At 39.1% G+C, this 27,786-nt stretch overlaps 1 protein-coding gene across 1 annotated transcript in view; it reads left to right on the top strand.

Annotated features, from left to right (window-relative positions):
• snx29 (sorting nexin 29) overlaps positions 1 to 27,786 on the top strand; it is a 195,350-nt gene continuing 167,564 nt past the window's right edge. The window contains exons 1-13 of the mRNA XM_072456919.1: positions 1 to 298; positions 1,728 to 1,792; positions 2,404 to 2,456; positions 2,996 to 3,120; positions 5,466 to 5,646; positions 5,991 to 6,061; positions 6,870 to 7,133; positions 7,726 to 8,131; positions 9,649 to 9,761; positions 10,348 to 10,444; positions 10,516 to 10,598; positions 21,187 to 21,250; positions 23,539 to 23,667. Coding sequence (XP_072313020.1) covers positions 292 to 298; positions 1,728 to 1,792; positions 2,404 to 2,456; positions 2,996 to 3,120; positions 5,466 to 5,646; positions 5,991 to 6,061; positions 6,870 to 7,133; positions 7,726 to 8,131; positions 9,649 to 9,761; positions 10,348 to 10,444; positions 10,516 to 10,598; positions 21,187 to 21,250; positions 23,539 to 23,667 — 1,658 coding nt within the window. The 5' untranslated portion in view covers positions 1 to 291. The remainder of the gene's footprint in view (positions 299 to 1,727; positions 1,793 to 2,403; positions 2,457 to 2,995; positions 3,121 to 5,465; positions 5,647 to 5,990; positions 6,062 to 6,869; positions 7,134 to 7,725; positions 8,132 to 9,648; positions 9,762 to 10,347; positions 10,445 to 10,515; positions 10,599 to 21,186; positions 21,251 to 23,538; positions 23,668 to 27,786) is intronic.

The raw sequence follows: 27,786 nt of genomic DNA, 5'->3' as shown, positions 1-27,786 counted from the left end.
ACAGCCCCCTGCATGGCCCCAACACTTCACTCTGTGCAGTTTATTGTCTTTATTTGCCACTACCGCGTCTAAATTGTCACACTGTTCGCTCCAGCGGCTACCTCCCGGCCTGCGGTGCTGTTTACCGACTCCTCATCAGCGCTGCAGCCGCATTGGGGCGCGTGCAGAGCGGATACGGGACCCGCACAGACTCGATCTCACATTAAGTCTCGTTTGTTCTTTTTGTTTCAAGTCTTGAAGGAGTTTTGTGATAAGCTTGGATGCTATTGCTAACGACGGTGGGCTGTCAGCATGAACGGTATGTACTTTTATTTGTTTACGTTAACTACTTAGCATAATACCAGAACATGGAAACAGCTCCAGTGCGGTCACGCAAGGTTAATTATTTGATTTTTCATGGCTCAACGATCAGACTGTTTGTAAGTCATTTGTGCTGATTCAGAGAAGCTGGGGCTAAACCAGGTACTTCCCTAATCCTGCAAAGACTTGTTGAAAGGTATGAAATCACATAGCTCAATCTCTGCAATGTACAAATGATCACCAATATGTGTATTAAAATAAACAATGTACCACATTTTGCCCCCCATGTGACAGCACTAGTCTTCATTGTTAAACCTGTAAAGTGGTGTCAAACACTGCTATTTTTATGGGAGCTTTGTGTGGAGCACATTGCCTAAAGTCTTATATTTTGATCAGTGAATAAACAATATGTTCTTTACAACAGGGATTACAGTAACAACCATATTTACTAGCACTGTAATACAAGAGTGCAAAATGGTGGCCAGTCTGTAACATATTTAATGAATCCATTGAATTATACAAACAAGTATATTCATTCTTCATGAAAAAATACACAAAAAAGTATTAGTTGCATAATCTTACTAACGTTTCAAGCACCTCTCTCCTTTAATTATCATCATCATCAGCATTACCATTATTGTTATTATTATTACGCGACATCGACCAGCCTTTTGTTTTCTTGTTTGAACTTGTTGTTAGAAACGTCTTATACACATCTTAGACACAACGGGATGTTTTAAATCTTCAGCATTGGCCGAGTTTTGGATTGGCCCGACTAACCATTAAAAAGAAAAACAGAAAGCTTTATTTCAACACGTAAATGCGACAACGGCACAGCACCAATGTGATTACACCGCTCACTTATGAGTTACTTAATACAGGGTTGTGGATAGGAGCGAGCAATATTGACAAAAAATAATATGCAGCTAGCGATATTCAGATGATGAACAGAAATGTTTGTCTTTAGATTTATAAAATGAGGATTAATTATCAGACACATGTGAATGATCAACTTTTACCTTTATTTGAAAGTTTGTAACATAATTTTTATTTATTTATCTATTCTTACTTACTTAAAAAAAAAAAAAAAAATCTTTAAAACGTCCTTCATGATATTACCTACATTTCAATTCATTGCCTATTTCTAGTTGTGTTTTTTTCTTTCTTGTTATTACACTTTTACTATGGAAATTTGTGAATAGTGTAGACGATCATTCATTTATTACTTATTATAAAACATATATTTATGGGAAAATAACCCAGATGTGCCCTACATAATATCGGCAGAGCTTATTGGCATTTAGCATGCTCTGGATTCTATCTTACCGATATTGAAACAAACAAATCAGTCGATCTCTAGTTTGTGGCGTTGGTCCCTTATTAAAGCAGTGTAATATTGCTTTATATTAATAGTGTTTTCTTTGCAGGCACTCAGCAGACGGATACAAAGAGACAGCACCTCCTGGAGAGGCTGCTGGATGCTGTCAAACAGGTGAGCACATCCACTCATTCTGTTATTCTGGTTTTATTGATTATCCATTTATAGTATTTTAATTCATGCTTTGTTCACTGAAATATTATTAACAATGGAATGATAAAAGGATACTATTATTTATTGTGCTGTAAAATAAAGTGGTACTGTAACATACTACTTTTTGTGATTAAAAAAAAATAAATCTTAATTTTATTTTAAATATCATTGCACTAAAATGTTTCAGATCATCAAACTGATTTTATTATTTCACAAAGACATTATATTAATATGAAATAATAATTAAAAATCACTACATTTTATGTTTGCTTTGTTACCTTTGTGAAATTGTAATTAAAAATAAAAAAATTATGATAAATAAGCAACAAAACAAAACAAAAAAATAGAAGAAATCACTAAGGGTCTAGCTGTTCATACATTGTGATTGTTTTATTCATAGATCAATGGAAATAAAAACAAAACAAAAACTTTACTATCCATAAACATGTCTAATGCTTCAGACCAAACGGTTTATCAGAAAGGAGTTTATTGTCATTGTCAGTGAACAGAATTCACAAACTAGGAACTAACTTGCTTCTGACAGAAGTCACAATTCTCTCTCTTTTTCCCAGTGCCAAATCCGTTTTGGAGGAAGAAAAGAGATTGCCACAGACTCTGATAGCAGGCGAGTCAACATTTTCACAAATAACCTGCTTTTGTTCAGTTTGTTCAGTATATCTGGGGGTGTACTTTCTTTACTCTTTGTGTGGTCACATTCAATAATTTGAAGATGTCATAATTTCAGATGACCTACATATAAATCTATGTAAATCTCTGAAATTATTCCACACAAATGTTGAATCTTGCCAATATTTGTTAGGATTTGGCTCCACAAATGTGCCGTATTCATCTTAGGCTTTCATGTCTTTATGATTAGGGATTGTTCAAAATATTGTTTGTTTATTCATCAATATCAACCATAAACCAGGTCAACAAAACTGTAATCTCAATTTTACACTATAAAGAATGTAGAATGTTGTGATGTCACGTGAGCCCAGCCTATTGAGTGAATTGGCATCAAGCCCAGTTTTGCACTTTTCTTACCAACCACAAAATGATCCGTCTTCTGCTTTATGGTTGCTCTTGGTCATTACTTATTTATAATCCGAAAACAGGCTTGTTCAGAATAAACGTTAATGCGGCCGTTGTGTTGTTCTCTTGCAGGGTGATTTGTCTGTGCGCTCAGTTTGAAGCCGTGTTGCAGCATGGTCTGAGGAAGAGCAGAGGTCTGGCCCTCACGGCGGCAGCGCTCAAACAGGCAGCGGGATTCAGCACTAAGACAGAAGGAGGTGCGTGAGGAGAGGGTGGCATGGGAACAGAAGACTGCCCCATGTAGATTAGGATTTTCTTTTGTCTTGTTACTCCCACATCTTCAACATGAAAACGCTTCTTATTTTCCTCTGATGTTGCTGCATTAAGCTTGTTGCTAAAACTCTTATTTGGACTTCCTTCTGGAACAGTTGGTGGTCAAAAGTGCGTTTCAGATGTGTGGCCTATACATTTGCTTGAGTAAAAGTCACTACAATATTTGCACTTGAACTACTGCAAGGCAATCCACTCATTACTGTCTCACAGCTGACCTCATTTATTATGAGCATCAGAATTATGCACAGCACAACTGATAAAATCTAAAATGTTTGTCTCATTTTGTCTCACTCAAATTATCTTGCAAAATGTTTTCTGTTGCTCTGACTGTGCAGCACTTAGCTAGCTTGTCAGCTAACAGGAAGGGGCATGGAGTATACTTCAACTCACACAATTAGTTTCCTCAACAGAGTCAGAAGCATCTTAATTAAAAAGTGATCAGCTCATCTGTATGTGATCCTGTACCCTGTCTGTATCAGTGATAAATGTGAGCGTAGCTGGGTTCCCGTTGTTTATCTGGTTTTGTCCAGTAAAAACAACCGGGAAATTATTTAGCAGAGTTGTAGACTTTTATTTAATATATTTTTTAAATGGCACAGTGCATATTAATTTACATGATCACATGTAAATATGTCAAATTTAGCCATAAAGGCTAGTTTCTGTTGTCCCATGGCAGGTTGTAAAACAAGCAAAGAAACAAAGTTAAAAGCTACATAGACACTAGTAAATTATTAAACAATAAAAGCAGCCGCGTAAGCAGTTAGCAAGCACCTTTCACGGGACAGCACAAACAGGAAATATAACGAGGAAGTAAAAAAATGCACACACCTTTTAAACATTAGTAATAACTATACATTGTGACTGCCGGTTTGATTGTCCAGAGGCTACAGTTTTACTGATCTAGAGAAAGTTCTGAGTGTTGTGATGTTCCTAATATTGGCTGGAACAGTGTTCTAAGTGTGAGCTGAGAAGCCCATTTGCCCCAAAGTAGAAAAGCACAGTCGCCTCTGTTTTGGGCTTATGTGCCTACAATGTCTTTGTGATCAGACTGTAGCAGCTCTTTCACGTTTTAGATGTGTTTTGAGTTCTTAAAATTTCATTGCTCACAAATTGACACAAAATCACAAAGTGTTTTCCCTCAGGATCCAAATGTTGGGATGTCATCTGCATAACCTCTATTGGAGAACATCACGTTTTGGTGTAATTGTAACTCCCAGGGTTGTTTTAAACGAGTATTTAGTGGAACATTTTTGTTTCTAAAAATATTTATTAAAGGTGCACTATGTAACTTTTCTGGTGGAGGGTCCATAACCTTCTTGTCAAGATGTCAAACCTTGCCTGGATTGTTCCACAGTATGGTATTAAACGTATCTGTGGTGTCACCTGCTGGTCTCCATTTTATGCCATACAGTGGAACATTCCACAGCAATAACAGATCCATGGAGACAAAGAGGCAAAATTGTTCCATAGTGGACCTCGTATAAAGAAAAAAAGGTTTTGTCTATACATCTATCTAATCTAAAATCTCTATGACTTCCTTAGGGCTTGGGGGAGGGCTTGAGAGACATCTAAGTTATTTACATGTTCTACTTAAAGGGGCACTGAGCACATTTTTAGGTGGAGAATCCGAAACCTTCTTTTTTCCAGTGAGATGTTGTTTTGACAGGAATTTACCTAAAATGACATAAAACATTGCAAACTCGCAGGAGACAAACAAGGTGGATGCACAAAACAAGACTTTTTTGGCAATAAAAATACCTAGTTATTAATAATAAGGGCACTAGCAAAGCTTTAACTTCAGTTGCAGCCATGACCATTCAGCTGGCTGCTGCTTATAAAACATATTTCCCTCTGTTTAAGTTACAATAATGTAGCAGTTTTTTAGCCATTCATGACTTTTGTTATGACCTCCACCATCCCATAATCATTAGCATCCCTGACCTGATGTTTTTCTGTTCTTCACACTCATGAAAAGAAGACATATTTTAGAGCTCCCTAATGAAGCTAGTTCCACTGAGCAAACCTAAAATAGTCAAGGTCATACACTCACATTGTAGATTCCTTCTAATTAAAAACTTTACATTGAAAAGAGACTCTCAGTTAAGTCTGGTAAATTTCCACAATACCCTTGTAAATGAGAATCTACTGTACAGTTTTCAAAGTTTATGCAAATAGACCAGACTGCATTCTTGTTCTTATGACCTATTACAAAACAACAACCTTCTTCTTAGTTTGCCCTCTCTAGCTTGTAAGACTTTCTGTTTTGCAGATTTGACGTTCTGGTTCTACGTGAAAGAGCACTTGAATCGTCACGAGATGCAGCGGTTCTACTCCCTGCATCAGATCTCGTCGGAGCTCGGCCGAGGTCGGGCCTGGCTGCGCTGTGCCCTCAACGAACACTCGCTGGAACGCTACCTGCACTGCCTGGTGGCCGACCGTGCACGCTTAAGGTTTGTTTACCACCACATAGCGCCCCGACCGTGCACGCTTAACGTTTGTTTACCACCACTTTAGAAGACTGGAGAACTATTGATGCTTTTTATGTTTTTCTTAATTATTTGCTTTTACCTTGGACCTCTGTCATAAATAAGCCTTTTCATTGGCATAAATGCAGCTCCCTGGATAGGAAAAACTACTATAAATGATAAACGGTTGCTGAAACCTTCTTTTCTGGCACCCAAAAACCATGCTCCTTTTTTCATGCTTCTATTAGATACAGCTGCATAGCAAGTTACAATCATTCATTTTGGTATATTTGATAGTGTATTTGTGTTTGTTTTGTTTTGTTTTCCAGCACATATTATGAAGACTGGGCCTTTATTCTGGATGAAGAACGAGCTAGTATGCTCCCCACAATGGCTGCAGGTTGGTTGATTTTTGAATTAGTGGGTACTTTTCGGATGGAGTGTCCGCCACCTGCTTGTCTCTATAAAGATACGATTCCTTTGCTTTGAAAGTTTAAATCTCTCTCTATGGAGACAAGCGTGTGACGGCACCAAGCCAGGTTACAAATCTGTAGAGCAACGCCCGCTCACTGTTTTTCAAGGTATTTGTAACTGAAGAAGATACGTTTAATGCCATACTGTGCTGCATTCCCACGGAAAGCAATAATATTTGTCATTTGTTCGGGTTTAGCTTGTTAATATAGCTAAAACGTGTCGCTGTACTTGTCATACCCCGAAATGTGCATGCCCAGATACTTTGGCATAAGCACGGATGTTGCTGTAGTAACCATATATGGGACGGACTTCAATCTTGAGATTAAGTTTGAACATATAATAAACACGTTTTAAACTGTTAAATGCATTGACAGCACTGTGAGGCAGAGAGAGAGACTAAGATTGTCCAACGTTCCAATTTAGCTCATATTGGAACAAAATTGAAGTCCCTTCAAATGGATTCTTGCTCTACTTGTCACTGTTGAGAAGTTGCCACTACGGTTCACTCATTGGACTCCTGACCCTGCACTTTCCTGACTCAGTAAAACAGAACATCCCAAATAAATCTTATGCCGTAGCTATTAAGAATTTATAAACATAAACCTGAAATATTTATGTTCTGTATCATTGATCTCTGGCCAGATTTAATCCTGCTTACTTGATATTCAGTAGCTTCAATAACACATATAACTATATTTTGTCCTGAAATGTGTTTTACTGTTGGGTTTTTCCAGGCTTGAACTCGATCCTGTTTGCCATCAACATTGACAACACTGATCTGAATGGTGGAGTGACTCGTGGTGGTGGTGGCTCGTCTGTGTCTAACCTGCTCAAGGAGTCCACACAGGGCATAGGGAGCCTGCTGAAGGAGTCCACTCAGGGGGTCAGTAGTCTTCTGCGGGAAATCAGCACAGCCACCGCTGTAGTCCCAGGTTTCTCCCCTAGAGGCGACGGAGTCTCCGACCCTCTGCCAGTCCTGCCACGGAGCACATCTGCTGGTGAGACGTTGTCTGTTGTTTACAAAAGAGGTAGTGAAAGAGTTAGTTCAAGAGGCTTGGACAGACTGTTTTTCACTGCCCAAGTGTGGTACTAGGGTCAGCTCAAGTCTTTAAAGGTGCACTAAACAACTCTGCCCACAATGAAAAAGAGCTGGTAAACTGGGCTGTGCCTGGAGGACTAAAATGGAGAGTGAGGGAGGTAGCAGTGTAATTGGTTCAACAGGTATCCACACTTCAAACTCGGCCCCTGGTTCGTAATCATAGTAGTACTTGAAATTGTAAGTAAAAAATATGTAATATGTAAGTAAAAAAAACAAACTGTAAATTGTACCATAATGATAGCAATGTTAGTGTGAACATGCTAGCATCTTTATGGACGTTTACTGTGTATGTTTCTTTTTGTGGTATAGAAAATATTAAAGATATATAATTTGTTGTATCATGACACAGATACCTTTGTACCCAGACTGCAGTGTGGCATAAAATGATGGACAGTTGACAAATGGAGAAAAAGGACAAACGATTAATTAATTGGTTCTAGAAACTGCCCTTTAGTCTGCAGTTTTTACCTTTTTTTCTTCTAATTCTTCAGACTCGGGTCTTCGAAAAGAGCGACGTAAGAAGAAGAAAGTCACCAACATCATATCATTTGATGACGACCTGGACGGAGGCGCCGAGGATGAGGAGGAGGCAGAAGAGGACCACATCAAGTGCCTGAGGAAGAGCCTCATGGCCCCTGCCCAGGCCCAGAGCAGCGTGGAGGAGGGCATAGACCCTTTGGAGAACAGTTACTCAGCCTCTCCTGCTCCCCAGAACGGAGTGATGGAAGCAGGGATAGTGAGCTGGGTGGGCTCCCCTCACCACTCTAGGACTCCCCCCATCGGCACGCCTGCCCTACCTGACAGCAAGAGCCTGGACAACGAAGAGGAAGAGGAAGAAGAGGTGTACAAGCCCAGAGCACAAACACAAGAGGAGGAAGAGGATCCCTGCCCGGAAAGGTAAGTCGGGAAATGCCTTATCCAAATGTGCGCAACAGTAGTTCAGAATTAAAAAAGAATCCTCTCTAGTAATAGTTACAACTTTAGTATTCTAACAATGGAGACATTCTCTCTGAATAAACAAAGCTTGCTTATAGCAGGAAAAGTGCATATTTGATTGAATTTAAGATCAATCAGATAAAAACTAATTTACAAAGAAAATGCAAAATATACCACACAAAGCCACAAATGCTGATGTGTGTGACCTGGATGCTTAAATAGTGTAGCCAGTGGAAGGGGCGTGGATGAGGTGAGGTCCTGCACTCGAACCTAAGGTAACACATTTATCTCCATTTAATTTATGCCTTTCTGTCTCCAAACATTTTATGAACACTGTTATAAATAGATTGGTTGACAGATGTTGATGTCTTTCATGAGATGTCATCAGCATTGGCTGGAGGTGTAAAGTAAATTGGAGGCACTGCTCTGTCTGAAGCTCTGTTGGTTAGACTTTAATCCTGGTATTCAATTTAATTTTCCCAAGGTCCAGATTTTTTGGAGGGCCAAGGCCTCTGGGCTGGAGGTGCACAACACGCCACTGTAACTGTAACAACATTTTCTGTTGCACAAAATATTCCAAACTGTTAGAATGAATACAATAAAATAACTACTGATAGATTTAGTGGGAAATAACATACAAAAGGCAGTATTAGTTAGTCAAACTCACCTTTTTTATGAAAAGAAAAAACTTTGAATGCTTGTTGTAGTTGTAGAAAAAGATTCAGTTTTAATCATCTGGACACTGTTTTTAGAATACTTGTATTGATCACAAGCTGCTGAAAATGTGTTGTTTAAATCCATGTCGTATTTAGACCATCTAAAGACATATTTGTCTGTGTTTGCTAATGTGAGCGTTGTTTTACCTTAATATCTGTGGAAATACATGCAGTCTCCCTAGGAAAATAACAATAACCAAAATATCTTGTGATATTGTATAGCCAAAAGTCTTGATATTGTGGGCTGCCACAAAATACCAAATAATGTACTTCTTTGATTAAAGGCGGTATGGACGATTTTTCGGCGATTTGAGAACGAGGCGGAAGTGCGCATGCGCACTCCCCCGTGCGGACTGATACATCACACACGTGCGTTTGTTTATTAGCGCAACGGAGCGCATCGCATCTCTCGTCTCCCGTAGATTTCTGTCCACTTCTGAGTCAGCTCGAACTGTCTTTCTCAGTCTTCATTTTGCCCCGTACACTGAGGGAACTATATTATGATAGATCCATGCGCTTAGGCACGCGGAAATGTGAGCACGAACCGCACGTGGCAGCAGGTGAGCGATAGGTGCGTTTTATGATTGATACGTGGCAGGACAAATGATTTATCCACGCCACGAGGAAATATGATAAAAAATGTGCTGAAAAATCATCCATACCACCTTTAAATGTATTGATTTCTTGCAGCGACATGACATTTCAAAGTATCAATTTTAAATAGCGTGAAATAACTATTGGACCATAATGTGTGTTTCTCAGACTGGTGGTGGGCAGCCTGTCCAGTGTATCCACGTGGAGCCCCCTACAGGCGATGGTAGAGCACAGTAGCGCTGACATCCTCATCCCAGTGAACCTTACCCACCCCCAGCCAGGTAAAGCACTCATCAGTCATTCACAGCTTTTCACTTGTTCCACATTTTTTATGTTACAACCTTGTTCCAAAAAGGATTAAATTAATTATTTGCCTCCAAAATGACAACATGAAAGAAGGAATTTAGCGCCTGGTTTGCTCCAGACATGACGCTTCCTAATCAAGCCAAAGAGTTCAATCTTTGTTTCATCCGACCAGAGATTTGACCACATGTTTTTTACAGAGGCGGTTTTTCCGTCTGGCCATGTTACGTTCAGGTCTGATTGGTGGAGTTCTGCAGAGATGGTTGTTCTTCTGTAAGGTTCTCCTGTCTCCACAGAGACACACTGTAGATCTGTCAGAGTGACCCACATGTTCTTGGGCACCTCCCTGACTAAGGCCCGCCTCCCCTGATTGCTCAGTTTGCTCAGGCGGCCAATTCTAGGAAGAGTCTTGGTGGTCCTTGGTGGTCCAAGCATTTAATACATGTGTCCATGTATTAAATGCTTGTGTGTTTTTTTCTGCTTAGTCTGCCGTTATTGGCTTGGCTGCAGAGATCAACATAAAATCTGGGAAGTGTATTCAACCACTTTGGCTTGTTCTTCCAGTATGCTCTGTGGAAGACACGGCTGCATTTCCTGCTCAGAGCGATTTCACCGGGCCCGCAGACAACTATGAGAGCGGCAGTGTGCAGCTAACATTCAAGTAAGACAGAAAACTGACTCTCAATTCTTAAATTTGAGTGTAATATATGTGATTGCCTGTATATTTTTCAGTATGGAGTCGAGTCCTCCCGCACAGCCCGCTCCCATCTCCACAGCTCTGCCCACCACTGCCCTTCCGGAGTCCATGTCCGTGGGTGAGTGTCTCCTGCTTGCACTGGATCTACTCGTTTGGTTCAGTCCTAAACCGGTTTTGCCACGTGAAACCTCACAAGACATTCCACAAGTTTCAAGTATTTAACAGTTTGCTTCAGACTAGCTTTTGTGCCTTAGTGGAATGAATGGAAGTAGGTAAACAGTACACAGAAAAATTTGTTAAAATTACTGCAGAATTGCTTGATTGGTCTCTGAGGTGAAATTACAGACGTTCAATATTTTTTTGTTTAAAGTAGTGCAGACTATTTTAAATGTACTTATAGATTGGAGTCTAAATTATTTGATACAGATCAATTTGTTTCTGATGGAAAAAAAAAAAAAGGATTTGTTGTTGGACCATCCAGCCCGTTCGTGGGAGTAGGATCTCTCCTTCACTGTGGTTCCCCCTGAGGTTTCTACTTTTTCCTTCAGTGTTTTGTATTTTTTCCTTACTGTGAAGGAGGGTCTAAGGCAGGAACGTCACAAGACCTTCATCTATAAAATGTCTGAAATAGTGCACAAATCATATATAATGTCCTGTAATCTGGTGGATTTTAGATTAATTCATCTGAATGCCCTAATATGGCCTACAGTAATAGGCTTTTACTAGTCTACTACAACAACAACTAAACTCTTATTAAATAGCCGTCTTAGTGTTTTACACATAGAGCTGATCATTGGTGTCCATTTCCTATGTCAGTTGTTCCCTGTGGAACCCCTGCCCTCTGCTGCCTTTATTTGCTCCTTCAAAAAAGAGGGGTCTGAATGCGGTTCATAAGAGTGTAGCCTCTGGGTCTACACATTTATACTGTTGTTGAGTTTGAGTGCTGACAAACTGAGCCTGCAGCCTCACACTGTGGACAGAGCCTGCAGGGACCAGGCGACACTAAAGCCTCAAACTTGCCTGTTCTGTTGCTTTTAACTAATCCCTGTGAAGTATTGAGAGACGTGGCACAGCGGTGTCCTCGCGCTATTGGATTTAGGCTGGTGTTTACACATCTAACAATGCAAATATGAGGTGGATTTAAAATATAAATAAAAGTAACTAAAAGCTTTGGCGTTGTAGAACATCTTTATGGACTTTAAACTGTTCCTACAGCGCTTGGTTTCTCGCTCTTCTGTAAAGGATCAGGTACATTCAGGCCCTAGAGTCCCTAAAAACCAGGTAGCGCTCTCACAGGTCTCATTGGTGCTGTCCCAGCTCCTTCTTGCTCTGTGCACCACTGTTCCCTCTAAGCTGCACGCATGTGCAAATGCGCACTTTTACAAAGGTCTCTGCGCACAGAAAATCTTCACTGCACACAATAACAATCCACCCTGAATTGAAAATAAATTAAACGCATACAAATGTATGTGATTCAGTGAGTGACGGACAAGTGTGAACTTGCATATGTGGATTTGGATATGTGGGCTGATGGGTAAATGGGCCGGTGCGGGCAGAGCTGTAGAGGAGGCGAGCAGCGCTTCCGGCCCCTGTCGGACCCTGTCTTAGCTGTGACTAGAGACCTGTGGCAGACAGGATTTTCAAGTGGATTTGCATGGCCTCATGTGAGAGCTCCCCTGTCCCAGAGACACAGTGTGTAATGATGCTCGGGTTAGCTTTTTACGACCCGTTTGAAATAACTAACCCTGTAGAAACTTGGGACTAAAGCAGCCTGGATCCTGCTGGAGCCTGACACAAGGTGAATATGCCCTGGACGTCTCCAGGTGAGGAACTTTGGAGCTTAAAGCACACACAGTCCAAGATCAGTGGCTGTTTGTTCACGCTGCAGCATCATTTGTGTTGTTACGCTGTGTTTAAAACAGTGTGTATCGGCTGTTGGTGAAGTAGTTTATTAAGTTTATTAAGCTTTAGGTGAGTCTTAAGGGGCTGAGTTGCCAGAGTTTATAAAGCAGACAGAATGTACCTGTACCTCCTGTGCACAGCAGGGCTGGCTGTTTTTTATCCTGGGGCACAGCTGATTTACACTGGGACACGTGCCTCAGTAAAAAGGGTCCGGTGACGTCCCTCGTCTAAGGACAGGAGATGCAGGGACATTTATCCATTTGCTAGTTTCCTGTGAACATTGTTTAAGCTTCTCTTTTTCACTGTCGCACTTCAAGGCACCTGCTGTTGTCATTTTGGCCGTTACAAAAATAAATGTATTTTAAATGTTGAAATTGTTGAAAAATAGAACTAGTTCATTTTAAACTGTTTGCCGTGGTCCAAAGTTATTGCTCATTTACTTTACAAATTATTCATTGTGATAAAACGCTCTATTTACAAAATGCAGACAGTCCCTTTGACCTTCAGAGCTGTTTTTACAATATATTTGTAATGGGGCAAAACAGATTTTACTTTATTACATTAAAACAATTGGATACAGGCGCTTTAAATTAAAAAATGTTATTCTAGAATCTAGGTGCTGAAATTACCAACAAAAGAAAGAAATGGTAAGAAACTCAAAACAAAAAAAGAAACAAATATCTGGAGAAAGACCTGGTTCACCCTAACACTAAAATAAAATCGATACATAGTAAAAAACAACAACAAAAGACATTTTGAATGTGCACGGTGGCAAAGGCGGTTAGTGCTCTTGCCTCCCAAGAAGGAGATCATGGTTTCGATTCGATTCCCTGACCAGACCAACATCACATGATCTCTCTGGGTGGTCTGCATGTTCTCCCCGTGTTACCGTGGGTTCTCTCCGGGTTCTCCGGCTTCCTCCCACCGTCCAAAGACATGCATGTGTTGGGTGACTCTAAATTGGCCCTAGTGAATGAATGTGAGAGTGAATGTAATGTCTGTAATGTCTATGTCTCTGTGTTGGCCCTGCGACGAGTTGGCCACTGTCCAGGGTGTACCCCGCCTAAGGCCCGAAGTCACTGGGATAGGCTCCAGTCACCTGCGACAAGCGGTAGAAAATGGATGGATGGATGTAAATAGCCAAATAGGAACTAATGCCCACCTGTCCAGGACAAATCTGTTTCACGTGCCATGGCTGTTTGTGACACATGAGCTTGTTATATTATTTACAAATGCCCGATTGACTTTTGATAAACTCATTGTAAAGAAGGCTGTTTTCTTTTGTTCTTCACAATATTAAAGGTTCTAAAAGTATTTTGCTAAATGTCTGCAAATAATATTCCAAAGTATATATTAGATCATCTATCTTGTAGTTTGATTTCAAATTGCAACATTGTTTATTTTATAATTTTATAAAAATAATCAATGTTTTAAAAATGTTATGTTTTACAGGGGATGTCACAAAATCAAATGTCTTGAGATTATAGTAGCAGAAGAAATGACACTTATTCACAATTATTTACTGTGGACAGTAAAATCATTCATTTTCTCTCATTCAAACTGTCTAATAGATTTCTTCATTTAGTTATGTATTAATTTGACAGCGACACTTCACTGAGCATCTCTTTATGAAATCAAACTTTCTACATAAACAGCCATATATATACACATTAGGGTTGCAGGTTTAGATTCAATTGAAATGATTTAATTCAGCTTCTAAAACGGTCACGGTTATTATTTTGTATTATATTGTGACCTGAATAAACACAATTGTCAATTAACCAAATCATTTTGACATTCATTCTTTCTAGTATCCTGTGATGAAATACATACAATGCTCACCAGGTGGCACTGTTGCTCTACAAAATAACTTAAACTTCGCACTCTTCTCCAAGTATCTACAAAAACAAGAGCGCTATACTGTGGATAACTCAACTGCTATTAATATCGGATAACAGATTTGAGATTTGGATTGAATGTTAGCGTTATAAATTATTCCCAAAACCCAAAGCGCCTCCTTATTCAGCTCAGTCTGTATCATTTTTGATGGTGCTGTTCTGGCAGTGGCAGAAATAGACAGAGGAGCACTAGGAGGTGAGCCGAGGTGGGAGTGAGACATCGTCCAGTCTATTAGCCTTTTGTGAGAAGAAGTCGCAGGGTCACGCACAGAGGTGGCTATCTAAAAAACACTCGAGCAAAAGGGATTGAAATAGTCTTCAAAGGCCCTCGAAGGTTGAGAGAAACTTGACAAAGATGTAAAACCTAAGATATAAGCTTCGAGTGAAAGAGGTACTTCTAATCTTTGAAAGAGTGGGTTTTGTCACCACTGCTGTGAATGTGGTAGTGGATATAATTTTATAATGAAATTATTATTTTATATCTTAATAGTTTTTTTCATTATTCATAGCAGCAAACTGGTGCATGGAAAAAAAAATCCCAAATCTTATTGGTGCATTGTGTAACTTTTCTGGAATGTTCCAAAATGTATCGGTAAATGCCATTTATTTAAATTACAAGTAATTTTATTGCTCAAAAATAACGTAAACCAATGCAGGTATACAGGTAAATACACACCAGGTCAGGTACTATCTCAGAACTTGGTGTGGCGTCGCCTGCTTGTCTCCATGGAGAACATTTTTGTCAAAGCAGGGAATAAGAAGGTAGTGGCTGTGGAAAATATCCTCTGAAAATATCTTGATAAACAACACTCTTGGTCTGACATGGTGCATTGAACATAACTGAAGTGGCTGATGTCAAGAAATCCTACCAATGGCTAGAGCGGGCCGGTCTGAAGGACAGCACAGAAGCAGTCATCATGGCTGCAGGAACAGCCCCTGAACACCAGAGCAATAGAGGTCCAGATGATGCTGACAGGGAAAGCATACATGCAGTGCCATAACCAGGTGGCTGGCATTGTGTACAGAAACATGTGTGGAGTATGGACTGGAGACCCCAAGGACAAAGTGGGAAACACCCTCAAACGTGGTAGAGAATGACCGAGCCAAGGTCTTCTGGGACTTCCAGATACAGACCGACAGAATGGTAATGGCAAACCAGCCAGACATTGTGGTGGATAAACGGCAGAGGAAAGCTAATGTAGTGACTGCAACATCAGGCAAAAGAAACATGAGAAACTGGAGAAATACCAAAGGCTCAGAGAGGAGCTGGAGAAGGCGTAGAAGGTGAAAGCAAAAGTGGTTTTCCCCAAACTGGAGCAGTGGCTACAGTTACTGCTGTAACAACCACATGAAAAACATCACCAAGGTCCAGTCTTTGGCCAGTTAATGTCCAGAAATTCACTTGGTCTCTTCCATAGTTGCTATAAAATAAAGTGTTATTATTTTTCAGGATGTCGTCTACAATTATCTGATAGAAAATAGGTTAATGATAATTTTAAAATGTATCGAAATATTGAATTGCTTTTTTAAAAAGTTGATTTGTATAAGAATAAATAAAGCGGACCTTTTGTGGAGGAGAATTCTGCTTTTGCACTGAACATCTCACACTGGACTCTGTGACAGACTCTCCGGCCAAAACTGAATGCAGCGACGTGATCGACTGATTGACATACAAATACCCTTAAATCTTTATGCAGGAGGAGGAGATTCTGCACTCAAAAAGCGGCATGTACCAGGCTCAAAACTCACATAAAGTCATGTGTCTTCTAATTACAAGGCATTTCTGTCTCTTTGAGAGCGGGAGAAAAGTAAGAACCACCTTTTGTGGTGCATTTAAAAAAAAAAATATTGACTTGATAATTCGATATAGTAATCATCGTATTCACCAGATCAACACACAGTAAAAGAACAATAGAGCAATAACCCCACAGTAAAAGAACAATAGAGCAATAACCCCACAGTCAAAGAACAATAGAGCTATAGATATATTCGCATCTTAAAATTGTAATAAAATATAGTAATAATAAATAAAGAAATTATATTTTACTTTATGCTCATAAATCTATAGCTGCTCTATTATATGCTTTATCCACAAAATGAAATATAAGTCTAGCCTTCAAATGCAGCAAATGGGTTTCATAAAAAGCTAAAATGACTACTTTTTCAATTGCTATTGTCATTGTAGAACAACATATTCTCAAGTGAACAAGCTTATCCCATTTCCCAATGAGAAGCTCTTGTAGTAAGTGCGCACATTCTCAATAACAAAGTACTTTACCAAAAAACATTCTAAAATTGTTATTTTTGGTAATAATTGTTATTTTTGGTAATAATAATAACAAAAATGCAATCAAGTACAGTACTTTAACTTCCATCCATCTAAAGGAGCTCATCTGAGATTTAACACGGCTGATTCTTAGTTATTTTAATATTTGTATTTATGTATATGTATATGCATTTTTATTTTTTTTATTTAAACCTGAACATCATTGAAAACTTTTCTATCAAACCCTTTTCATTTGTATGCTTTACTCATTGAGAAGACGGGATAAAAGAATGGAATATTGGGAGGCTGTAGGCGGCGGCGTGAGTGGGCAGGAGCAGGAAGTGTGCACTATAGATTCCAATGTGAATGTGACGCGTGTGAGTCCAAGTTTGCTGATTGGACAGTATGGAGTCTATAATTCACAATACACCTTGATTACACAGGCCGGGCCCTTTTTCTAATGCGTCTCTCTTTGGAGTCTGCAGGCGATGTTCACCGTTCTTGTAGACAGAGGGCGTCAGGTCGTAGGCTCTTAATGGAAAAGTGATGGTGGAGCCCGCTGTGAAGAAAAACTAAAGGTCATTTTTAGCTCTGGTGTGGAGAAATGAGAAGGTGAAATAATATACCTCCTCGACAGTTCTCTCAAGCAGCCAGGGCAGAAAAACTGTTTGGTTGTAGCAAACACAGCTTACATTTAGATTTTTTCAAGGGAATTCTTTGAAATTCTAGCTACTTGTTTACTCTGAACTTCTTTATCATGATAAAGTCTCCTTTACAGGTGAAGAATAGAGCAAAAATTTAAAGACAACAAACAAAAACAAAAAATGATGAAGACAGGCACAGTGATTTGAAAGCTCAATATTCTATCTTTAAAATTTGACATAAATGAGGCTAAGGTGATACAGGACGTCTTGATGGAGGATATTTACAGACAAAATTTTTGATCAAATACACTTAATGTTCATGTTTCCTTTGTCTTGTTGATGTAATCCCTACTTTGAGTCATAAAAGCTCTTCCCCCATTATGTACAATGCGTTGGAGTCTGTATATTCCAGATAATGAGTACTCAGCTACTAGTTAGTTTACGATTATCTCAATAATTTTACGATTAATCAGTTAACTTGTTTCAGCCCCATTACTTATGTTAATTGGGCTTTGTGTAGCTAATTTGGTGGCTAGTCCATGTCTTTTTCTCTGGAATGTTCCACTGTATGGCATTAAACTTAAAAGCATAAAACATAAAGTTCCATGGATGCAAGCGATGTGCTAAATTTATACAGAAAAACATCTGTAGATTTTTAATGTTGTTTGACCTTTTCTTTGCATTACAATAGAGGACAAAAACACAATTATCACATGAAAGGTTTGAACCAGAATTATCTATAACTGCCTCTACAATCTGCAGCAGCCTCACTGTGACTGTGGACAGCACACACTGTTCACGTGCTGCCCATTTACACTCTGTCTCTTTCACTGTCATTTTCTTCTTTCTTGACAATGTGGTAAATAATAAATAACACATTCTGGATTTCAAATATTCACTGTCTATACATGGTCCTCCAAACTCAATCCACGGCTTAAACCATTAGTTATTCTGCACTGTTATGACCCCGAAGAGAGGCTGCAACATATTTAAAGGACACCGGAGACGAAGACGAGATTAAGCAAGTTTATTAGGTTTTTACACCAAAATAAATGCCAACTTTCGAACCCCCGTGCCCCAAAAATCACCCAACGTTGAAAAAAGAAAGATGGACCTGGTGGGCCAGCCAAACAGAAACAGATAGGAGCGACACCGGGCCAGCCCCGTATAGGGCCTGCTGACACCTCTAACTATAGCAAAAAAATAAGGTACGAAAACCCCCTATCTACGCCACAAACAAATACGAAAATGGGACTACCGGTCCCACCAGGCCAAACAAAGAAACTAGCACTACCGCTAAGAGAGCCAGCTGGGAGCAGGCGAGCTGAGTGGGACAGCGAAGCGGGACGCGTAGCGGGATGGGCGGAGCCGAGCTGTGAGAGAACGATGAGCACATCCGGCCTCCATTTAAAGGCTCCAGGGCGCGCACCCGCGACCGGGAGCCAATCTAATAAAAACTAAACAGATTATTACACAAGAACTGAACAGACAAAATATTATTACAAACAATAGGGAGGAAGAGTGCCCAAACCTAACATGCACAAACATTGATTTCTTCTTCTTCTTTAGTGTTTTACGGAGGTTGGTATCCAAGTGTTACATTACCACCACCTACTGTAGTCGTACGTCTTCTGGAGACATTTAAAGTGGACATGTGATGTAAATGTCATAAAGATGTTATCACACAATAACGTCCCGCTCAGACTGAACATGGAGCAAGTGCAGAGAAGGTGGCAGAGCGTCAAATTCATTCTGTTGAGTCTACTTTGACCAGAAACCTGCGTCTGAGCTTTGAGTGTTCAGAAAATGGCAGTTTTCCCCCACCCCGTATCGCCGCCCTCTGCTCTCTACTTTCAACAATAAAAACACAAACATTTAATTTTGCTGCTTGCCTACCAAGTTGTTTTAGTGCAATAGTGTGGTTTATAATAAAACATAAGTTAAATGATGTACATGGGTAATAGTTTAATGCTAAATACCCAAAAAAAAGCATCATAAGTCTTTGATAACAAGTCTTTTTAGAAGTAGGTTTGTCAATTGATTGATTCGTTTTGAGAACAGACGGACGTAAATGCTGTCTAATATTTATTTATTATATTTATTCCTGAAAATGAGGAAAAAGCACTTGTGGCCATTGTTAATGTCCAATTTGAGTAGATCTCAAATCCTCAAAGTCTGGGCCTGGTGCTGTAGTGAGGCGGATGTGGAAACTAGTTTAAACAGAATGCAGTTAGCGTTCCCATGTCACAAGAAGGACCAGTGCTGAATTCCGGACAGACATACAGTAATAGTGGTAATTAAACTCCACTTAACATTAGCTTTCATATTGAAAATGCCCTACTTCTTTCAATGCCCCAAACTTCCCACGAAAACAACTGAAGTTTTAATACATAAAAACAATGGATACAAATTATATGGTTCTGCTTTATTCATTTATTTTGAATTAGTAGAGGTGTTTCAGAGACACAAAGCTCTAACGGAATTTAATCTAAGGGTGATTTGGGAATATCCTAAAGCTAGAGGATATTTTATGAGGACTGAAAGGTAAACAATGGCAAATTAAGCAATAAAAGCATGATTAGCGATTACAACATAACAGAAAAGGTTGAGCTAGGTAAAACGAATAACTTGTATTAAAGAATGTTCTTTGTAATAATATGTAATAGCAAGTTAAAATATGCACTATGTAACTTTCTGGTGGAGGGTAAAATATCTGCTTGTTGTCGTTCATGTCTCTAAAGATATACCTTATTTTTATTTTTTTTAAACAATTGTTCAATTTACAGTACATTTTTGTCTATGGTGGTGACGATCTGGTGTGAATTCCAATCATCTGAAGATTTTGTGAAGTACACCTGAGGCTTGAGTTCTTGGAAATACCTGTTATGTTTTTCTTTTTATATATAATGCAAAACACAAACAATATAAAGACGAACAGAACTAGACACTTGGGGCTGTATTTTGCCCCCAGTCTTGGTGTTAACTTGGGCGCAGCAGAGCTCATTTACTGACATATTGCGTTGGTGCAATTGCTGACAGCACAGGACGTGGAATTCTAAACAAGAGGTGTGATCATGCCGAAATATCAGGTAGAGTGAAGACAATTGAGGGTGTGGTGCATTCTGTGAAAGGCTTGAATCCTAACTAATAAATTTCAAAACTAGTGCAGTGGAGCCGAGATACTATCTCCAGATGGATGAGATATTCATACTAAAACAACCTTCATAGGCATAAAGTTATAGGTTATAGAGTAATGAATACAGCCCAATTTTACATGGTTAAAATAGTGTGTTTTGAGTGCGCAAAGCAAATAAAGGTGAATAAAATAAAAAAAGAACGGGTTCAAGTCTGTATTTCAGTATTTTATTTTATTATTCTACTCATAGAAAATAGAAAAACTGAAAATGTTACTATTTTATTCCTCACTTCTTTCTTTGCTTGGAAAATTACTGCAAACATCTCGTTATCTGTCATTGGTTCAAACACTATCACCATATATGGACTGGCACCATCCCACGGCCTCTTTACGCCAGTGTTACGATCGTGAAGGTAGCAAAAGAGCGACCTGGAACCGCCCCCTGGAAAAGGCTCCCGTTAACACGAAGTCCGGGGGCAAAATACGTCCCAGAGAGGGAAAAGACATAAAGAAAAAGGATCTATATAAAGGCCTTCGTTTGTACTGGTCCAGTGCAATCTCACTGTACATTCCACAGGTATCCAATCTATCTATTCCCATTGTTGGAGTTTTACATCTGGAATGTCAATATTGAACACAGTTTACATTAATCTCAGGAGAATTCTTGTTCTAATATGTTCTTTTAACATAATCATACAAAATAGTTTACAACGTCATGGTAAAAGGAATACATTTTAGGCCTATGAGCTTACATTATATATTATGTTCCACAACAGTATGGTGAGACTTTTAAGTATTAAGATCTCACAATAAAATGGTCCTGGTCTGAATCTTCTGTCGTCTTTATATCTTTTTTTCAGTGGAGCTCCGCCAAGCCATCGTAGCCATGATGAACCGGAAAGATGAGCTTGAGGAGCAGAACACGTACGTCAAACACACATGTTCCCACACTGCACACGAGACTCGACAGGAAGGAAGAAAGAGCGCGAGAAGTAGTGAGGGGATAATGGATGACCTGTCGGTGAACATGATGGACCCAAACAAGAGGGCGTTTTGTGCTGACTTGGGGCAGAGACCAGCTCGCTGTTCTGAGGAGTAACTTTTAATAAGCCACTAGAGGCTGTGATGTGCACTGATGGAACAGGGCGTAAACAGCCTCTGTGCGGTGAGATAGGAGCCCCAGATAAGGCGAAGTAAACAAAGATCTCACAGCTATGGAGAAGACGTGTGATGGAATGGGATTAACACGCCAGATTTGAGAACAACATGAGTGGAAAAGTTAAAGGTTAAAGTTCAAATGATGTACTGTTGACACGTATTTAAATTTAAGCTTTTGCTAACACTTTCTTTTAGAAAACTTATTAAAGGATGTATTATGAATATTATGAGATCTTAGCCGTGTTTTAACGGGGTTTTCTTATCATTATCTTACTCGATGCTGTAGTTTGATTGATTCCTACATGTTTAAGTAATTCTGTATCCTGCTGCCTGTAATCCTGCTCTGAAAATTCCGGTTTTCACTGACCTCCCATCCCAGCCCACATTCCTGTACTTAGTTGTGATTATTTGAAAAAAATTAGGACACAGTCATCCACAATGTCCAAAAGTGTTCAGCAGTCATTTGTCTAAAATAAATACTTGTAAATGACAATCTGTTGCTTGCTAAAGTGAAATGCCACTAGTTCTCCAGTTTTGAACAGGATCTCAGTGGACTACTAAGCTGTTTTAAAACCGAATTGCATTTTACGATTAACAAAATGTTACACTACTTATGTTAGTTATATACTACATGCAAAAAAAAGCAAAATAGGTCTACCTGTTTAGAACTGTTGATGATAACAGCCTGTTGTATGGTATGGTATGCGTCGTATCAGCTGCATGGTCTGCCTGTCCAAGATGTTAAAAACTCAGAAATAGCTGCTAATTAAGATAAGATGAGATAAGATAAGCCTTTATTAGTCCACACAGTGGGGAAATGTCAACGTTACAACGCACAAGTAGGTACAGAAGTGAGAGAATAGATAACTTATAGAAGACTTAAGAAAATAAGGAAATAGTAATAGTAATAGTCTTATTTACATCGGTGTAATCCCTCATTCGTCCAGGCGTGTTCCATTGTAGAAAAAGCTTCAGTTGTAGTCATCTAACTGAGTCCAGATGACTACAACTGAAGCTTTTTCTACACTCTTATTTACAGCAGTTGTATGGACAGGGATTTACAATCATGTAAGTGGTTAATTATGTGTATTAAAAAAAAGAAAATCTGCCCTTTTATTCATGTCTTATTCTTCATAACATTCTGCTGCTAATTAGACATTTAAACTTGCCTATAAATACACTTGATGTTAGGACAGTTTTGTAAAAAGGAATTATGATCTTAACAAGGCTTTTAGTAGTAATGATGTACAAAAATGTCTTAACTTTATACTATTAATAATCAGTTTATTAATAGGAAAGTGTCTAACTGGCAGCAAAATACAGTTATGCAGAATAATTATCACTAAGATGCACTATGTAACTTTTCTGGTATAGAAATTCACTACCTGCTTGTTGTTGCTTTGCACTTCTCTACCTCCATGGAGACGAGTCCCAGTTCAGATCTGTGGAGAGGAGACACACAAACACAGGGAAAGGTTAAAGTGTGCACATTTGCAATACATTAATAAATAAAATGCCCAACTAACTCACCAACTGACATTCCAAAATTTACCAAATGCAGGTGATGTGCCACAAGATCTCATAAAGTTAACAATGGGGATTTCGGCCTCTTTTAGAAGCTTTAGTTTCAAAAAGCAGTGGCACAATGACAAATGAAAAATATCAAATAAAATAAATCAAGCAATGTATTATATTATATCAAATTCTCTACTCATGGATCCAGTCTCATGCCTCGTCTCATCTTGTGGGAATTGTGTCTTCCCATCCCTAGCCATTAATCGATTAACGTGGAGCTGTAGACAGGAGCAATTTGTTCTCTGGATAATGCACTTGAGGACACCTAATTAACTGTTTATTTTCCACTTCAATACACATTTGTACAACACAAGAACAAAGATAATAAATAATAAAAAGCAAAGACAATTTTTATCATCCCCGTTTGCGCCATTGCTCTTGTCAATTTCTCCCAACTGTATTAAGATTAATTCTCTACTGCTTATTCCAACATGATCTTATTTTCAGTGTGTATTCTCTCTTGTGCGTGCGTTTGACAGGTCTCTTCGGAGTTTACTGGACGGGGAGATGGAGCACTCGGCCGCGCTCAGACAAGAGAGCGAGCTGCTGAAGAAGAAGCTGACGGAGCTGGAAGATCGACATGAGGCCAAAGTCCAGGCTCTGGCCAGGTAAGAACCACACGCATCCGCAGACGATACGTTTATGTACATCGGAATTTGTTAGTGCACAAGAAATGAGCTATAGATGAGTTTGAGTTGGTTTTCGTCCTACAGAAAGCAAGCTGACAGGTTAAAAGGGCTTGTACTGTAATGGTGAAGTCAAATCTGTTCTGCCCCAGTTCAGATTATTGTAAAAGCAGCTCGTCGGGTCAGAATCAGACCTCTGTGTGCTGTCTGCATCTAATTATTAAGCGTTTTATTCTCCGTGAAGTGCTGTTAGCGCGCTAGTTGATGTTGTAGCTTTACTGTTAAATCAAAACTCGCTCACTCCCTCTGAAAATGTATAAAAGTACCTATAAACTCATTGTTTATAGGTAATACATGTGGACTGTTGCAAATAATTCCAAATGAACTAGTTTATTAGCTAATGAATGAATTAAATTGTTCTGTTTTTCATGTTCAGCTTTCCAATTGCAATTTAAAACATAATTAATTCATTTGTTCACTGTTTGAGTTTATTAGCACTTCCCATAACGTTCAGAGACCAGACAACAATAACTAGCATGCTAGCACCGTAGTTCCTGGATTTCGGAGAACAAAATGCTCTATAATTGGATGTAGAAAGCACTCAGCAGTCAACATATATTCACTGGAGCAAAACTTCATAGAAATAAATTGAGTTCAGCCTCTTCAAGCCCCTTGCAAACAACAATATATCCGCTTATAATCACAATCACAGGCTGATCAGAAAAAAAATATAGCAATTCCATATTTATCCAAAAGTGTTAATCCCTACCATGGGGTGTGTATTTCATTCCTCAAATTTACAATTTTTAAAAGGGTAAGGATTATTTTTCTTTATCAATCTCAAACTACAAACCACTACGAAGTCACGGCGGGTGAAGTATCTCGCCTAAGGACACAGCAGCGGGAATCGAATCTCCAACCTTAGCTTCTGCGTTTGAATGTCTGTTACCGCCTGAGCTGCTGCTGCTCCTGTCCAATAATGTAACCTTATTCCGACAAACAAAAGTATTTCTGTTCACCTCAACCGACACACGGCATCCTCTCTAACAATTGGCCCATTATTCCTACAGTAACCACACTTGAACCCAGACACAATGTTTTTTTCCCTTCCATCAACTGTCAAATATGTTTGCTGCGAATAGAGAAACCGTTCTGACAAGCCACAAATCAGCACTCGACATTTCAACGGTTTGGCCATTAGTATTGATCAGTGCCTATCAGCCCCCCGCCGGGCCCTAATGGCTCCTCCATGCTCCGGGACGGCAAACAGTTGACGGAACGATGATTTAATTGCCCGTTCATTGGTGAAGTCAGAATGTGGCGGGTGCAGTGGCAGGGGTTCTGACAGGAAAGCCACGTGTGTCACTAATAAAATTAACCATGATTAAGTGGAATCACGGTGATTAGCACTGTAGTGGCACCTCACACAGGCTGGATGTGAGCCAGTGATGAGTGTTCCTCGTTTTTAAAGTATTGTGGTAGGTTCAAGTCAAAGAGATGAAAAAGTAACTACACTTACCTGTCATTAAGGATTAGAAAGTTTGATTTTATAAAGTTGGTTTCATATAATTATGTACATTTATGGCATACTTACGTACTTCCGGATTACAAATGAAATAAATCATATTTCACTGCTCATAATTAGATTTCCTACTATTGTATCGCCCACATCTAATGGCTTACACTCATAACATTAACAAATAAGTGGGATTCTAATTAGTAGCTCTGCAGGTACACTTTTTTCTCATGACTCACCGTTGGTTAGTGTTGCTCTTTTCAGCAGTTAAAAACATTGAACGCTCATTGAGAAGCTATAGTAAGCATGTTAAAGTTAAAACCTGTTACCACCCACCTGTCCGCCGGCGAGCATTTTCTATATCTCAAATATTCTCTTACATCATCACTTTTATTTCCGTGGTCAATACCAGCAAGCCATACATCATTTTAAAGCTTATTTTCTCAACAAAACGAATATGTCATTGATTTACATTGAATAATATGCCCCAAGAAGCAATTGCTAATAGCTTGTGAGAAAGTCTCAACTTTTACAAACGCATGTCCTACCTGTTTGCTGTTTATGACGGACGAAACGGCTTTAATTCTGTACATCCTTGTACTCAGTCTGTCCGTAAGGAACCATTGAAAAACAATGTCCACTTGTATTTTTCCTGAAGTTATCCGATTTCGAGATATTGTCAAGTAAACAAACTTTTCTTCCTTTCTCGCCGGACGAGAATGCGCTTGTCCGGCGCATTTCTCCGTCCATAACAAATGACCTGTTTGACCTATAAAATAATGTTGGATATCCTTCTTTTCTTCAGACTGTTACCTACAGAATGAGACCATCCACGAATTTTTCTGTCCACGGGTTTGTTTGCTACAGCCTCCGCAAAAAAAAATGCGCCGCTTGCGACGCACATGGATTAGTCTGTTTACATCTAAATAGCGCCGTGTGCGAATGACGTAGCTGAGTTTGATTGACATATTATTCTAGCCAATGAGAATAGCTTTAGAAAGAGGGGCGGGACAAAGGGCTTATTGACACAGAATCGTCTGTATTATCGTGCGTAAGGCTCCGGGAAGGCTGTAAAGAGCCAGATTTCTCGGCAGGATTTTGCGCATAACGTTTTCTGATTTTATTAGCCTTTTGGACGTGCATTTTGTTAGATATATGTATTATTATACCAACACAAAAATAAAATAAAAATATATATATTTTTTTAACCTCTATATGGGAAATTCATGGGTAAACTCATATTTACACATTTTCACATATTTTTTTTAGCGGTTATAATTGCTATTAGTGGCCTACACAACATCAAAATGTATGTTTTATGATCATAGAGGAGCTAAAATTGTAATAAAACAGTTTGGCACAGTTGGCACATATTTGAATCACTTGTTCCGAATATACTTTTTGATACAAAAAGGTCAACAGCACCAAAATGCCTGTTCCTAGAGATCTGAAACTTTACACAGTTGTTGTCAACAAGATAAACATCATGTACAGTGAACAGCATATGCACACAATGAAGTATGTCACGCTCAGGACCATTACAAATTAACAATATTCAGGCGAGACTAAAAAAGGATGTTTTGTTTATGTTTGGGCCTCTGTAGTGTAAGTTCTGAAGCCCTGGCAGTGTTCATGTGCACATCTGCAGAAACTAGAAGGCCTAAGCTTTCTAATGATGCATCACACTTGCATGTGGAACATAAGATCCTCTTTTAATAAGCAATGCCATTTGGGTATGTCCAACCATTGTGCACAGGGCGAAAATAGGTGGATGGTAACAGGTTAAAGTGAGCCTTGATTGGGACTCTGATGCCCACAGTGACGGCCTGTTTACACCTAATAACAGTCATTAGATTTACCAGGAAAAGAATCTTCACGTCTTGATAATTGTCACAACTAAACTCAAACTCTTTCTTCCACTATCTCTTGTAAGCAAAACAAAGTCGTAATGTTATACTATTTATTATTTACTTTTTGGAGCTTTTATCCATGTTATAATGCTGTTCCCTAATCAAAAACAGCCCTGAAATTGTATTGAGCTTAATTCATGCTACAGTCATGAATCCTGATTACGAGTCCATAAATCATTGCTAGATTTGCTCTGAGCATTTCTGCCGTCAAATTGCGTATATTACAACTCCATGCATATATAGGCATGCTGGTCATGTTGCCTTATGCCTTAGTTTTTTCCCCATGGTTCATTCCCTCAGCTGCCAGTAGATGACATGCTAACTCTAAATCCTAGTAGGAGTAATGCATCTGATTCAATGGAACATAGATTATATGAATTTTAAACACAACCAATCCTAATGGACATTGTCATGGCGCTACACCATAAAAGTAAACACTATTCTGTTGATGTTGAAATAAAGGAAGCAATGTAGTATTCTGGGATATTTGTGCAAATGTGAGCCCTTGGACCACTTTTTTCTTCTCCATGTCTTTGTTTTTGGAACAGCATAAGTCCTAAAGTCTGCGTTGGATCTTGTGATTGTTTAACAGTAGGGGGTTGCTCTTCTCCATAAAAAAGAATCCTACGCGACGCTTCACTGAATAAATAGTACTCAAACATGCATGACTCACAC

The sequence above is a fragment of the Eucyclogobius newberryi genome, unplaced genomic scaffold (genome assembly GCF_026437365.1).
Source record: "Eucyclogobius newberryi isolate DKJ021-1_F unplaced genomic scaffold, fEucNew1.0.hap1 SCAF_20, whole genome shotgun sequence".
NCBI lineage: Eukaryota > Metazoa > Chordata > Actinopteri > Gobiiformes > Gobiidae > Eucyclogobius > Eucyclogobius newberryi.
The sequence above is the reverse complement of the archived record's forward strand: the minus strand, read 5'-3'. Positions and strand labels throughout refer to the sequence as shown.